Source organism: Engystomops pustulosus, chromosome 7 (genome assembly GCF_040894005.1).
Source record: "Engystomops pustulosus chromosome 7, aEngPut4.maternal, whole genome shotgun sequence".
Classification (NCBI taxonomy): Eukaryota; Metazoa; Chordata; class Amphibia; order Anura; family Leptodactylidae; genus Engystomops; species Engystomops pustulosus.
In genome coordinates, this window is record NC_092417.1 from 38,887,540 (window position 1) to 38,901,829 (window position 14,290).

At 42.1% G+C, this 14,290-nt stretch overlaps 1 protein-coding gene across 6 annotated transcripts in view; it reads right to left on the reverse strand.

The window, feature by feature from the left end:
- The window catches only part of RALGAPA1 (Ral GTPase activating protein catalytic subunit alpha 1), a 130,605-nt gene that overhangs the window by 40,454 nt on the left and 75,861 nt on the right, over positions 1 to 14,290 (reverse strand). For all 6 annotated transcript variants that reach the window (XM_072115523.1, XM_072115528.1, XM_072115527.1 and 3 more), the window contains 4 exons: positions 13,290 to 13,400; positions 12,119 to 12,187; positions 7,992 to 8,126; positions 4,331 to 4,514 (listed from right to left, as the gene is read on the reverse strand). In XM_072115523.1, the coding sequence (XP_071971624.1) occupies positions 4,331 to 4,514; positions 7,992 to 8,126; positions 12,119 to 12,187; positions 13,290 to 13,400 (499 nt within the window). The remainder of the gene's footprint in view (positions 1 to 4,330; positions 4,515 to 7,991; positions 8,127 to 12,118; positions 12,188 to 13,289; positions 13,401 to 14,290) is intronic.

Here is a 14,290-nt window from a genome sequence, read left to right on the forward strand (position 1 = left end):
ATACAATTAGACCTTGATAAAGGAGGAAATGATTTGCATGTTTAGATGGGATTTGGGGATTCTGTTGTGCTTAACCCCTTTTTCGTTTTTGCGGTTTCATTTTTCACTTCCCACCTTCAAAAATCTAGAACTTTTTATTTGTCTGTATACAGAGCTGTGTGATGGGTTGATGGTGTGATGGTGGTTTTCGGCGTAACAAATTGCACTTCATAGTGATGGTATTTATTATTCAATGCCGTGTACTGGGAAGCAGGAAAAAAAAAATTCCAAATGCAGTGAAATTGGTGAAAAAATAAACTTGCGCCGTTTCCTTGTGGGGTTTCTTTACAGATTTCACTGTGCGCCCCAAATGACATGTCTACTTTATTCTTTGGGTCGGTACGATTACAGGTATACCAAATTTGTATAGGTTTTATAATTTTTTTAATCATTTACAAGAATTAAAACCTCCTGTACAATATTTTTTTTAATTTTGCATCTTCTGGCGCTAATAACTTGTTCATACTTCGTTGAGCTGTGGGTGGTGTAATTTTTTTTTGCGACTTTTGATGACGTTTTCAATGGTACAATTTATAGGACTGTACGACCTTTTGATCAATTTCTATTTAAATTTTTAATATTTTTAAAAATGGCAAAAAAGTGCCATTTTCCACTTTGGGCACTATTTTCCGTTACGGGGCTAAATGCAGTGAAAAAACATATTTTGATAGATCGGGCATTTTCAGACATGGGATTTTTACTGTTTACATTTATATCACTTCTAGGGAAAGGGGGGAGGGGGGGTTGAAATTTCAGGTTTTTTTTTTTAAATATATATATTTTAACTTCATTTTTTACTATTTTTCAGAACCCCCTAGGGTACTTTTACCCTAGGTTGTCTGATCTATCCTACCATATACTGCCTTACTACTAATAGATTTTCCTCCTCATTCATTACAATGTGGTAATTGCACATTGCAATCAATGGGTTAAAAAAAGATAGCCTCCTCCGACTGATTATCATGGCGACTGATCATCATGGAGAGCGACAATCTTCACCTATGCACCGCCATTTTTTTTTTAAGCCACTTTGCTGTTGGCAATAGACGGATTACTTACCGGCTATGGAGAGGGCTCAGCCCGTGAGCCCTCTCCATGTACCTGCACCCGACGTGTGACGTACTATTACTTCACATTATTATCACGTGTCGGGAAGGCATTAAAGTTAGGACCACAATGCTCCTTTGTTAAAGGGAATGCCAATTTAGTCACCTTGACTCCCACGGTAGCATACACCTAACTCATGTGAAAGCAAATATTTGATATTGTTTGTGATATTGTCTGTGGATAGGGGTTACGTGTCTGATCAGTGGTGGTCTCAGCGATGGGACCCCACGAATCAAGAAACAAGTGTCAAACCTTTGGAAGAAGGTTGGAGTAGCTGAAACGTGCGTCGGGGCAGTTTATCGAATACTCTAATCTGACATGTTTGTTAGGATAATCCTGTATAATTATACAAACAGTGTTCTTTGCACACCTTGTGCTTGTAATCCTATGTCTTTGGCACAGTTACTGATATTAATACCCACTTATGTTTACAAAGTGCCGTTCAGTGCTGTTCTGTTTCCATGTAAAAAAATGTTATCATGACTTTTTTGCATTAATAAAAATATAATTTTTTGGTGACGAGCTTCAATTTTTTGTGTTTTTGGTTTGGTGATTTGGAAGGAAGCGGAGGTGCTGCATATATATATAGACATTTACCATCCTTGTTTATTTTGGTAGAGCAAGCAAAAAGCGTGTCCCTTGTACCTCCGCCATAACCTGAGAAGAAGAGAGCAGCTGGTTGCGCATGAGCCACTTGCTCCATTCATCTCTATGGCGCAGATGGAGATAGGCGAGATAGCTCGGAAAACTCAGTCAGCGCCACAGCGATGAATAGTGCAGACCGCTCATGAGCGACCTGCTGCTCTCTTCATCTCAGGTTACGACAAAGGACCGTTCTGATAATCTGTGGGGGTCCCATCACGGAAACCCTCATCGATCTGAAAGTTAGCTTTTATGTCAGTGGAGAACCCCTTTAAAAGTTATACAGCTTTCCAATATACTTGCTTTATCAATTCCTCACTGTTTTCTAGATCTCTTCTTGCTTTATTTTATAGGAAGCTTCATTGTGGATAAAAAACAGTCCCTGGTCATGTGATGTCACACAGGTGCATGGCTCATTATATATCCCTGGTCATGTGATGTCACACAGGTGCACGGCTCGTTATATATCCCTGGTCATGTGATGTCACACAGGTGCACGGCTCGCTATAACCAGGGATATAACAAGCTGTGCAACGGTGTGACATCACATGACTATGGATATAAGATGTCACACAGCTACCCAGCTCGCTATATCCCTGGTCATATGATGTCACACAGGTAAACGGCTCATTAGCATCACAGAGAGCGAACAGAGCTGTGTAATATATAACAAGCTGTGCACCTGTGTGACATCACATGACTACGGATATAACGAGCCGTGCACCTGTGCTACATCACATGACCAGGGACCGGTGTTTATTCACTGGTAACAAACAATGAAGCTTCCTGTAAAATGACAGCAAGCAGAGTTCTAGAAAAACTGTGATGACTTGACACAGAAAGTATATTGGAAAATTATACAACTTTTTATTACAGAAACAATATCAATTACCTGCTAAAAGTGGACAACCCCTTTAAGAAGGGTGGACATTGAGCAATAAGACTGCTGACGTAACAGCAGGCAATGTAAGAGACACATTTTTTATTTTTTGGAACAAAATCGTATCACCTTTGCTTTCAGAAATCCAAATTATAGATCCAGATAAAACGAATGAAAAAAAGAAGTAGAATCATGTTGTCCTAGAAATTCTATAGGCACAAGTCTATGAAATGTTTTTATGCTCAGGACCTGCGAGTGGTTTAGTGTCCCAAATCAGGCTGCCAAGACCCCTTTAAGCAATCAGTGCCATTAACTTTGACAGTATGCTAATTAAGCTTTTTGCTGTCAAGTTGGTGGTCCTGGACCAAAGCAGAAAGACTGGGACCACTTACCTGACACTGGAGAATTATGTCAAGTGTTACTGGAAATTATGGGAGATGTGACGAAAGGTCATCTTTAAGGCTATATTCACACTGCCGTTGCCCGCCCGTACCGTACCGTAGCGGGCAACGGCAGTGCACAGGGAGAGGAGGAGGAGGTGAGCGCAGCTCACCCCCGCCCCTCTCCATAGAGATACACGGCACACGGCCCCGTATTACAGGAAAAGATAGGACAGGTCCTATCTTTTTCTGGGTACGGAGCAGTACGGTGCCGCACGTATGCTGCACCGTACCGCTCCCGTAGGGCGCCGTGCGCCCATTGACGTCTATGGAGGAGGTATGTTGGCCGTATATACGTCCTCCATACGTCAGTGTGAATTAGGCTTAAGTATAGACACACAAAAGTCCAGAAAGTGTTACAGTTACTAATTCTATAAGAAACATATAATTCTGCATTTTGTTTTCATCTTATTTGCTAATCAAAGAAGCAAGGACCATGGGACATGACCAGAAGACAGACTTTCTAACACAGATTTACTCCTGCTTTATAGATGGCTTGTATAAGAGGTCAAAAACAACTTAAGAAGAGTGGGATTGGTGCAGATTGGCAGGTATGCAATATTTGGAATACAGGCAGTCCCTGGGTTACATACAAGATAGGGTCTGTAGGTTTGTTCTTAAGTTGAGTTTGTATGTAAGTCAGAACTGTATATTTTATCATTGTAATCCCAGCCAGAACTTTTTTGGTCTCTGTGACAATTGGATTTTAAAAATGTTGGGTTGTCATAAGTACCAGGATTAACACTAAAGCTTCATTACAGACACCTGTGATAACTGTTACAGCTGATCATTGTAGCCTAGGGCTAAAGTACAATAAAATTACCAATATTCAGAGGTCCGTTTGTAACTATGGGTCGTATGCAAGTCAAGTGTTCTTAAGTAGGGACCGCCTGTATTGTATTGTATGCCAGTACTCCGGGGTGGATAAGACCTCCATGGGCCCTGGGTTGTATGAATATTATAGAAATTCCCCATTTCTTGGGGAAAGGAGGACGTGTCCCTTCTGCTGCTTTCAACCTGTGCTTCTAGGATCTTTAGAGGACCTTCAAAGGTTCTAAAATGGCTCTTGTGTACATGTGTATGGAGAGCAGGAATAGATGTATGAGGCCTTCCATTTATAAAATTTGGTGGGTGCTTTGGGTGGCCATGAGCCCCCCAGTAGGCTTAGCCCCCAGGTTACCGCCCAAACCGCCTATATAATACTAGTACTGCCAGTACTTACCCTCGGTGACCGGCTGTAGTTTGGTGGAACGCTCTGAATCTGGGGAATGGAGAGGTTCTGGTTCCTTCAGACATTCCAGCTGTAAGAAGGGATCGTAGTCCTCAGATGCCAGATCCGAGAGGCTCAGGGGAAAGTACCGGGGGTTGCTGAAATGCTGCGAGCCATAGACACAGTCATGCAAAACCTACGAGTGGATCAAAGAATACAATTAAAAGATCATCCGAGCAGAACTGTGCACACTCCACAAGTGGAGCGATCAGCGGGAAAAAGGATGGAAAAATCAATAGGAAACCGAGTATAATGAATTGCACTACGGAGAAAAACCTTCGTGGTAAATGTCCTCATTATAATCAACCATAAAGAGACTGTACTTGTCACACGCACAATACAGAGTCATTCTTATCTCAATGTATCAGGTATGAACAGTAAAAGTATCACTTAAAGGGGAAGATAACACAACATATTGGGACCCCAGAAAAGTGTTACAACATAAAAAAACTAGATTGTATAGCTGCTTTTATAGTTTTAGCACAGCAAATATCCAGCAATACTTTAAATGGTTAATAGACCCTATTCCCTTTACACATCCACATTATGTGTTGTGTATCCTAAAACCGCAGTAGCCAAATGCCTTGTACTTTACCACCACTGACAACATGAGCAGGTGGAGTCCTGAGGGGTACAAGCTGCCCCCATCACATACACAGCCAGCAGCCATGTAATGCTGGGCCCGTGTAGCATCACAGAGGCGCCTAATGTACAACAGCTGCGCAATTCTACGCAATTTCACTAAATGCAATGCGATAGCCTTCACTTGTATTACTGAACATATTGTAATTCAGTGGAGGATCCGTGCAGCTCACTGCTCAATATATGAAAATACAGAGAAACAGCAAGTGCATAATACACAACACATTGAGATACCAACATCATACAAAACCTCTGACAGATTTAGGCTAAATTCACACTGCCGCAAGGGGGACGTATATACAGCCGATATACGTCCCCCATAGACGGCAATGGGCGCACGGAGACCTCCAGGAGCAAAGACTATTTCATGATTCTATAACACATATTATCTACAGGCAGCAGGTTATAGAGCAGGAGAAGCTGAGTAGATTGCAGACAGGACACTATGTACAATCTGCTCACCTCCTCCTGCTCTATAACATGCTGCCTGCAGATTGTAAATAGTGTCCTATCTTCTCAGCTCCTCCTGCTCTAAACCATGCTGCCAGCAGATAGGAAACTATATAAAATCTGGTCACCTCATCCGGCTCTATAGCATGTATAATCTTCTCAGCTCTTTCTGCTCTATAACAGGCTGCCTGCAAATAGGACACTATGCACAATCTGCTCAGCTCATCCCGATTTATAACATGTGCCTGCAGATAAGACATTGGGGGTCATTTATTAAGGGCCCGATTCGCGTTTTCCCGACGTGTTACCCGAATATTTCCGTTTTGCGCCGCTTGTACTTAAATTGCCCCGGGATTTTGGCGCACGCGATCGGATTGTGGCGCATCGGCGCTGGCATGCGCGCGACGGAAATCGGGGGGCGTGGCCGAACGAAAACCCGACGTATTCGGAAAAACCGCCGCATTTAAAAACCGAAAATGTGTCGCATAAGGACCGCTTACCTTCACCTGGTCCAGCTCGGTGCATTCCGGCGCGATGAGTTTACTTTCAGCGCAGCAGCGCCACCTGGTGGACGGCGGAAGAACTACCTTATTAAATCCCGGCCGGACCCGAATCCAGAGCGGAGAAGCCGCCGCTGGAACGCGAATGGACCGGGTAAGTAAATTTGCCCCATTATGTACAAACTTCCCAGCTCCTCCTGCTTTATACCATAATGCCTGCAGATGGGACACTCCCCTCCTTCTGCTCTATAACATGCTGCCTGCAGATAGGACACTACATGAAATGCATAGATCCCCCCGCTCCATAACATCCTACCTGCAGGAGGGAATGAGCAGATTATACAAAGTACTCAACTGCAGACTGAATGGTATAGAGCAAGAGTAGATCAAGCAGACTGTTCAAAGTGTCCTATCTGCATGCAGGGTATTGCTGAGCAGATTTCACAGTGTCATTCATGCAGGCAGCATGTTCTAAAGCAGGAGCAACTGGGGAAAATTGTACACAGTGTCCTATCTGCAGGTAGCATGTTATAAAGCAGGAGGAGCTGAGCAGATTGTATATAGTGTCCTATCTGCAGGCAGCATGTTATAAAGCAGGAGGTGCTGAGCAGATTATACATAGTGTCCTATCTGCAGGCAGCATGTTATAAAGCAGGAGGTGCCGAGCAGATTATACATAGTGTCCTATTTGCAGAAAGATGAGCTGCACAGATTGTTATATATATATTTGGAGGAAAAAATTCTGTATTACTTGATACTGATGCATTTTCTCGTTCTATGCTTAGAGTCCAAGAAATTCTACAGCACTTTACAAATCATTATTTACACATTCAAAATTAGAATAATAGAAAAGTGTGATACATGAGATGTATGTGCTCATACAATGGTCCAGCCATTATAAACCTGCATGAGCCAGTCACCAGCTGCTATGTGTGTATCTACAGATGTGCAGTATGAGGTTTTGGTATGAGAGTTCCAGGGTAGTTTAGGGTGAGTTAATGAAAAAGATCGGGAATGTCTATGTGTTTTAAGGGCACATTTAACTTGAGTGCCTATGGTAGAGCATTCTAGAGAATTGGTACAGCTCAGGAGAAGACTTGGAGATGAAAATGGGTGATATGATTGTAACGGTGTTTCACCTTTTGGATGATCATGAATGTAGAGGTTTGTCTTAGATCATAGACAGAACATAGTGAATGGGTTACATGGCAGAACAAGATGAGGAGGTGCAGCAATGTGATGAGCTTTTTTGAGAAGGCTGAACAGTATAAATTATATGTAACAGTGGATGAGATTGGAGTTTGAACCAAAAGAAGAGTCATATACAAACACAATGCCTGTAGATTGCACAAGATATACTATGTGACGGATCCCTATTAAAGGGAACCTGTCACCAGGGACCTCATTTTCACTAAAGACAGGCTGCAGAAGCCCATCACACCTGCAGTGCAAATATCTCCCTCTGTCTTTTCTAAGCATTTGCATTACAATATAAAATTGTGTGTTTTAACTTACCTTACACACTGACAAAATTCTCTGTGTAGTCCCAGGGGTTGGGCTTTGGTTTGGGTGCATTTCAAATGCAACATGTGACTAGTCTGTGCTGCAGACTGCTCAGCTCTCCACCTTTGTATTCCTGTACAGATCCTCCCTCCTGCTCCCTCATAGAGCTCACAGCCTAGTGAGATGACATCAGAGGGGGAGGGAGGAGCTGTACAGAAGCTGAGGGCTGAGAACTGAGGAGTCTGCAGCACAGACAAGTCTCATGGTTATGTTTTTTAAATGCATCCAAACCAAATCCCATCCCCTGTGACTTAACAGAGGATTTTGTCAGGGTGCAAGGTAAGTTATCACAAACAATGATATTGTAATACAAATATATAGAGAAAGCATAAAGGTTTATTCGTACTGCAGCTGTAATTGGCTACTGTGACCCGTCTTTAGTAAAAAAAAATAAAGTCCCTGGTGACAGGTTCCCTTTAAGTAGACAACCAGTACAAACTTTGGTAACTATACACTACCTTATAGGCACAGTGCAATACAGAATTTTCCCTCCCTTGGTTGTCACTCCCAGCATGCCGCACTGGCTTCAATAATACTGAAAGCGGCAGAGCCATCATCCATTCTAGAAGCGAGAGCAGCAAAGACACGATCAACTAAAAAGACAAAATAAATCACAATAAATATACATAAAATATAGAGAAAATGCAGTTAATTTGCAGTTATATGCAACATTTTGATCTTCGGTTGAAAGCCTCAGCAGACATAGGGCGACAAGTAGGTGGATTCCTGCAGCGGGATGACTATATGTATGGGTGATATCAATGGACAGGAAGATGACCTGATGGAGTTACCAAATCTCAGTAACATTACACACATAATACAGAAGTGGCATATGGTAGGTATATAACCTCTTGTAAGGGACCATCTACATTTTGTAGGACAGTCTTCTCCAGTACATGGCCTTCCAGCTGCTGCAGAACTACAACTCCCATCATGTCCTGAAAGCTGGCAATGCATGAGAGTAGGTATAGATTTGTAGTTGCTGTGGATAACGGGTTAAATACAACCAATGGTGAGGTGGTCACATGTTAAAATATACTTTTAATGCATATTTAGGTAAAAGTTAATAGTGAAAATGCTTTAAAACCATAGTATCAAAAACAACATGGACCAATACCAAAGCACAGGAGTCCACAATGGGGTAAGAACCATTAAACTCAATAGTTCCCGCCAGCGTCCCCTTGAACCACTAGAATCATGGGGCATGAGCTCCAAATCATTTGGTTGATCCCTATTACGAAACAAGAGCCCTTTCGATAAAAGGGATTCTTCAACGTTGGACAACACATAATTTGTTAGATTGAAAATTGATTTTGATTGGTTGTCAGTCTTTTTTGCCCTCTCTTTGTGTAGTTTTTATTATTTATGAAGAAAGTGGATTATAATCCTGTTATTTCCTTGTCTTGGTAAGAAGTGCCGGAGGCTGCAGTGTGGGCTACTATCATTTGTAGTGGCATATTTCCTGTATAGTGTGAGGTAGCATGATCCAGTGTTGGATAATATACTTCAATAATAGCAGCATATACTCCTCGACTGCTAAGAGAACCTAGGCCTGAGCCTCATATAACTTCAATACCCATAATACAGACTATGGGATGGATACAGATGAGCAGTATGTATCCAGGGAGTAATGATATTACAGACCGTTGCCATGATGTCACGTTCCAAATGTTCTATAGAACGAGTCCGTAGCAACAGAACCGCATATGGTCAGTTTATACTGATTGTAGGTGATTGGATCTGAGCACGGTTACTTTTTGTAGCAGATAACTTTTTATTAACTTTACGTTAAGATACAAGCCTTACCAATGTCTACCCCAACCAGACCGAGAAGGTCTTTCAGACTCAACAAAGGAACCCGATATCGGGAATACATGAGAAGTAAGTATGAAACTGGACTCAGCTCCAACCTCCCATCACTGCTCCTATGTTACTGGCATCACATTATTTTAGTCTGGTGACCATTAATAGAGGTCTATAGGAAGTGTAATATAATTTTTTTCTAATTTTAGATGAGAAAGAAAGGAAAGGACGTGTGGAGGAACCTACCGAGGACTTGGAGCCTCCAATTGAACGTCAGCCTATTACTAAGTAATCACTAACTTCCTCTGTTCCCCAATTCTTTACAATGTCTACTTTTCTGGTGACCTTTGTTGATTTTACTATAAATATTATCTCAATGAATTATATTTCAGAAACTATTGAGATTATTGGTTAAATATAAAGCCCCAGCTCTCATCTTCTGTCCGTTTCCTCTACCTGCACATTATCAGATATTTGCTCCAAGTCTTCATTGTATTCCTTAAGTGGTTTTTCCAAACACATATTTTTCCATGGTTAAAAATAAAAATTTGGTAAAAATAAATATACATTGTGCTCAGGCTCCAACTGTTAGGTCCATCTTCTGTTATTTTTCTTTGGCCACAAAGATGTCAGTTATCAGGAGCACATGAGGTGCCATGAGCCGACCAAGCACAGCCCTGGCGACCAAGAGACCAAACACAGGGACATGCAGGATTATTATATCTCCACATCTCCAGCCCAATCTTCATTGGTTTCCTAAATATAATTTTAATTAATTTCAAAAATAATGGTACAACAGATAAGAGTATAGACTAGGGATGTCCTATCCATATTAGATGAAAGTTCTTCAATGCTCTGGGATAGATGCATTGGGGATATTGGATGATAACATGTAGCATCCTGCAGTAGAAAATCGGACATTCAAAGATGTGGAGTTACTTTTTGTTTTGCTGACTGTCATCCCTTACTACCCCTTTACAGGCTTGAATTTATGGCCTATCTTGGGCTGATGCCAACCTCAATGGAAGTGCAACTAGACGCAAAAGAGGAGCTAATGGCCCCAGAAGATGCGCCAGAGACTTCTAAAACTAAAATTGCAGAAAAAAAGGAAATGTCTCCTACAGCCTACATTGGGCAGAAGCCAACTGATGATTGTAATCCTGAGACACAAGACCAGGAACCAATGACTCCTGGAAACGAAGCAGCAGAGAAAATGGAAGTGTCCCCTAAGGTCACCACCACAGTGGCACAGCAGCCAATGACCCCCAAAGGTGAAAATGTTGAAAAAATTGGGATGTCTTTTTTGGCCCAACTTGAGCGGATTCCCACATCATTGGCAAAGCAGCCAACGGAGGATATTAAGCCATTGACAGAGGACAAGGAGCTATTGACTTCACTAGAAGCCGCAGAGATAATGTGTCAATTGTCAGAAGACAACGTCAGAGCCGTCCCAACACAGGGAAAGCATAAAAGAGCATCAGGAAAAATAACACTGCCTTGTGCATGGGAGGAGCACAACTATGCAAAGCGGATAAAAACGTAAAGAAGGTGAGACATAGTCATGATATCTGATACTAATATATTCATGGGATTTAAGGTTAAATAACTTGGACATTAATAGTTTTTTTGTGTTGGGAAAGAGACTTAAACTTCTCCATGTTTCTTTTTCTAGGCGGAGATTGGGAAACCCAATATCAGTGACACCACGGGCTGCTTCCCGCACTCTCAGCTGCATTATTTATTCATTTCTTCTATAATAAAGTTATATTGTTCCTGTTTGTGCAGTTGTATTTTTTTTTAGCTTATCAAGATCTATTTTAGATCCTCACTTCAAGTGGAAATGGTTTATGGTTGTGGCCAAAATTATGTTAGATAGTAATAACACATAACACACAGTGATAAAGGGAGAAGAGCTCTTATTACAGATCATAGACCTACACTGCTGGGGTCGTGTTTCTATTGAGGCTTAGAATAATGATGTGAATAGGAACACCAGAATCATTAGATAGCCCTAAATGTATATTACCTAACCACAACACTGGTTTATCATAGGGCGGCATGGCCCGCTTAGTGGGTAGCATTACAGCCTGGCAGCGCTGAGGACCTGGGCTCAAGTCCCAGAGTCAACATCTGCAAAGAGTTTGTATGTTCTCTCCGCGTTTGCGTGGGTTTCCTCCGGTTTCCTCCCACACTCAAAAACATACTGGTAGGTTGATTGGATTGTGCGCCCCATGGATACAGGGACCAATTTGGCAAGGTCTGTACAGCGCTGCGTAATCTGTGTGCGCTATATAAATAAAGGAATTATTATTATTTTTATTATCATGCCTGATTTTGATGGCACACTTCCTTTAAATGGGAGGTTCAGAGGTCCAGGCCTAACACCAAGATATGTATAATTTCAGCCAGAAGAATAATCTCACACAAGGAAATACGGTTTCTTCTCTGTTTTTTGCCTTTGTATTCTCAAATTTAAAGGCTGCAGGGGGGAGGTCACTTCAGGAGCCTATAAAAAACATCACGTGACATTTGATAAATTGGGTGTAAATTATGGAAACCTAGAAAAACAGACTGAGTCTCCCAGCCCTCAAATCATCAAGCCCACTTTCATACATACCTCTCTTGTCTCCCAGGAATTTTAGATATGGTGAAAAGAGCAAAGTGGACAAGGAAGCACTTTATTGTAATGAGATATATTGCAAAGTGGCTTGTAGTCTCTAATAGTTCACCTAATGATGAAATTACAGAGGGGAACCTTGTACATCCAAAATAATAAACTCACCCTCTTATCCTGTTCATAAGATGAGGTCTCAGCAGTCGGTAGGAGATGCGTCACAGTGGCTAGAAGAATCTGTCACAATCGCAAAACAGAACAAGAATATATGGCTTTATTTATAAAAATCACCCATAATCGCAATAATTACATCACAGCCATAGTGAATACTATTTATATGAGCTCTGGGGCAGGATGAAATGATGAAATATTGCGATATGATGAATATTCTATGGGCTCCACAGACACAATTTCATCACGTTTCCCTGAGTTTTCCGTTTTGCGCCGAATTCTGCCAGGATTTTGGCGCACGCGATCAGATTTTGGCACAATCTGGCCGGCTTTCACGCCACAGAAATCGGTGTGGGGGGGGGGGGGGAGGGTAGGAGGGTCGTGGCCGTCAGACAACCTGTCGGAATCGGAAAAATCACGGAATTTAAAAAACTAAATGTGTCGCAAGATCAAGCACTTACATACACCGGGAAGAAGAAGGTGAACTCCAGCGGACCTCAGCGCAGCAGCAACACCTAATGGATATCGGGCGCACAACCTTAGTGAATGCCGGCAGAACCCGAATCTTCGTTGGACCATGCGCCGCGGGATCGCGAGTGGACCGGGTATGTAAATGAGCGCCAGTGTTGTGAGCACCTAACTGGCGGGAGACGGCATGTCGTATAGATTTGCGGAATTTATGGAGGGAGGAGGGGTGAAGACTCTTCACACACTCTTTATAAAAACTGTATATTTTATAATTAGAATTAATAATTTATTTTTCTCCCAGTGACAATTGGATTTTCAAATTTCTTTGCTGTAATTGGTCCAAGGATTATCAATAACACTTCATTACAGACACCTTACAGCTGATCATTGCAGTCTGGGACTATAGTAACATCCAGAGAGCTTCACCAGAGGTCACAGTGGGCAGAGGAGTCCATCTGTAACTAGGGGTCGTCTGTAAATCGGGTGCCCTTAAGTAGGGGACTGCCTGTAATGCACATTTGCCAATGTCCCTTCATTAAAGCGACAGACCACCATTCCTGTGATTAGTGAGGGATTACACCAGTGGATCTGACAGTGAGAAGACATGTGCATTACCATGTAGAAAGTTAATAAGATGAATTAAAGTACTGTGCATCATGCATAACGTGTATGTGAGCACAAGGTCATCAAGAGAACCTACCTCTATGATTTTCAGTGGATAGTTCTGCTGGTAAATCTGCAGCTGCGGCACGTAGTTTAGAAGAATGTTTAGTACGCTGCACGCCACCTGCGCAACAACTTTGTTGGGAAACTTAAAAAAAAAAAAGAGAATTTTGTTCTCAGTCAGTTATATTGTTTGTACCAGCGTACAGAAGCTTTACAGGGACAGTAAGAAAAGTGTCTAAAATGGAATAAATATGCTCTGTGATACACTTTATCACCCAACCTCCATAGTATCAAGTGTGCTCTTAAACTCCATCTATCACACTCGCTAACTGCATGAAACTTCAACTCTCTTTACTAACCCATCCTATGTCCTCCTCCCGTATGTTATCCAGCAACCGCCAGATACCAAGCTCCAGGTTCCCTGCAGTCCCATTCACCTTGGACCTTGTATATATGATGGCGGCTGATGACTGGTTCGAGCAGCAGAATTTATATTTATGAAATTATTTTATTCTGTTCCCTTATAAAGAATGGCTGGACCATTATACAAGCTCTTATACCTCTTGTGCCACCCCTCATCCTCATAGACTGTAAGCTCTTGTTTCACTCCCTTCATCCTCATAGACTGTAAGCTCTTGTGTCACCCCCTCATCCTCATAGACTGTAAGCTCTTGTTTCACTCCTTTCATCCTCATAGACTGTAAGTTCTTGTATCACCCCCTCATCCTCACAGACTGTAAGCTCTTGTTTCACTCCCTTCATCCTCATAGACTGTAAGCTCTTGTTTCACTCCCTTCATCCTCATAGACTGTAAGCTCTTGTGTCACGCCCTCATCCTCATAGACTGTAAGCTCTTGTTTCACTCCCTTCATCCTCATAGACTGTAAGCTCTTGTGTCACCCCCTCATCCTCATAGACTGTAAGCTCTTGTTTCACTCCTTTCATCCTCATAGACTGTAAGGTCTTGTGTCACCCCCTCATCCTCATGGAATGTAAGCTCTTGTGTCACCCCCTCATCCTCATGGACTGTAGGCT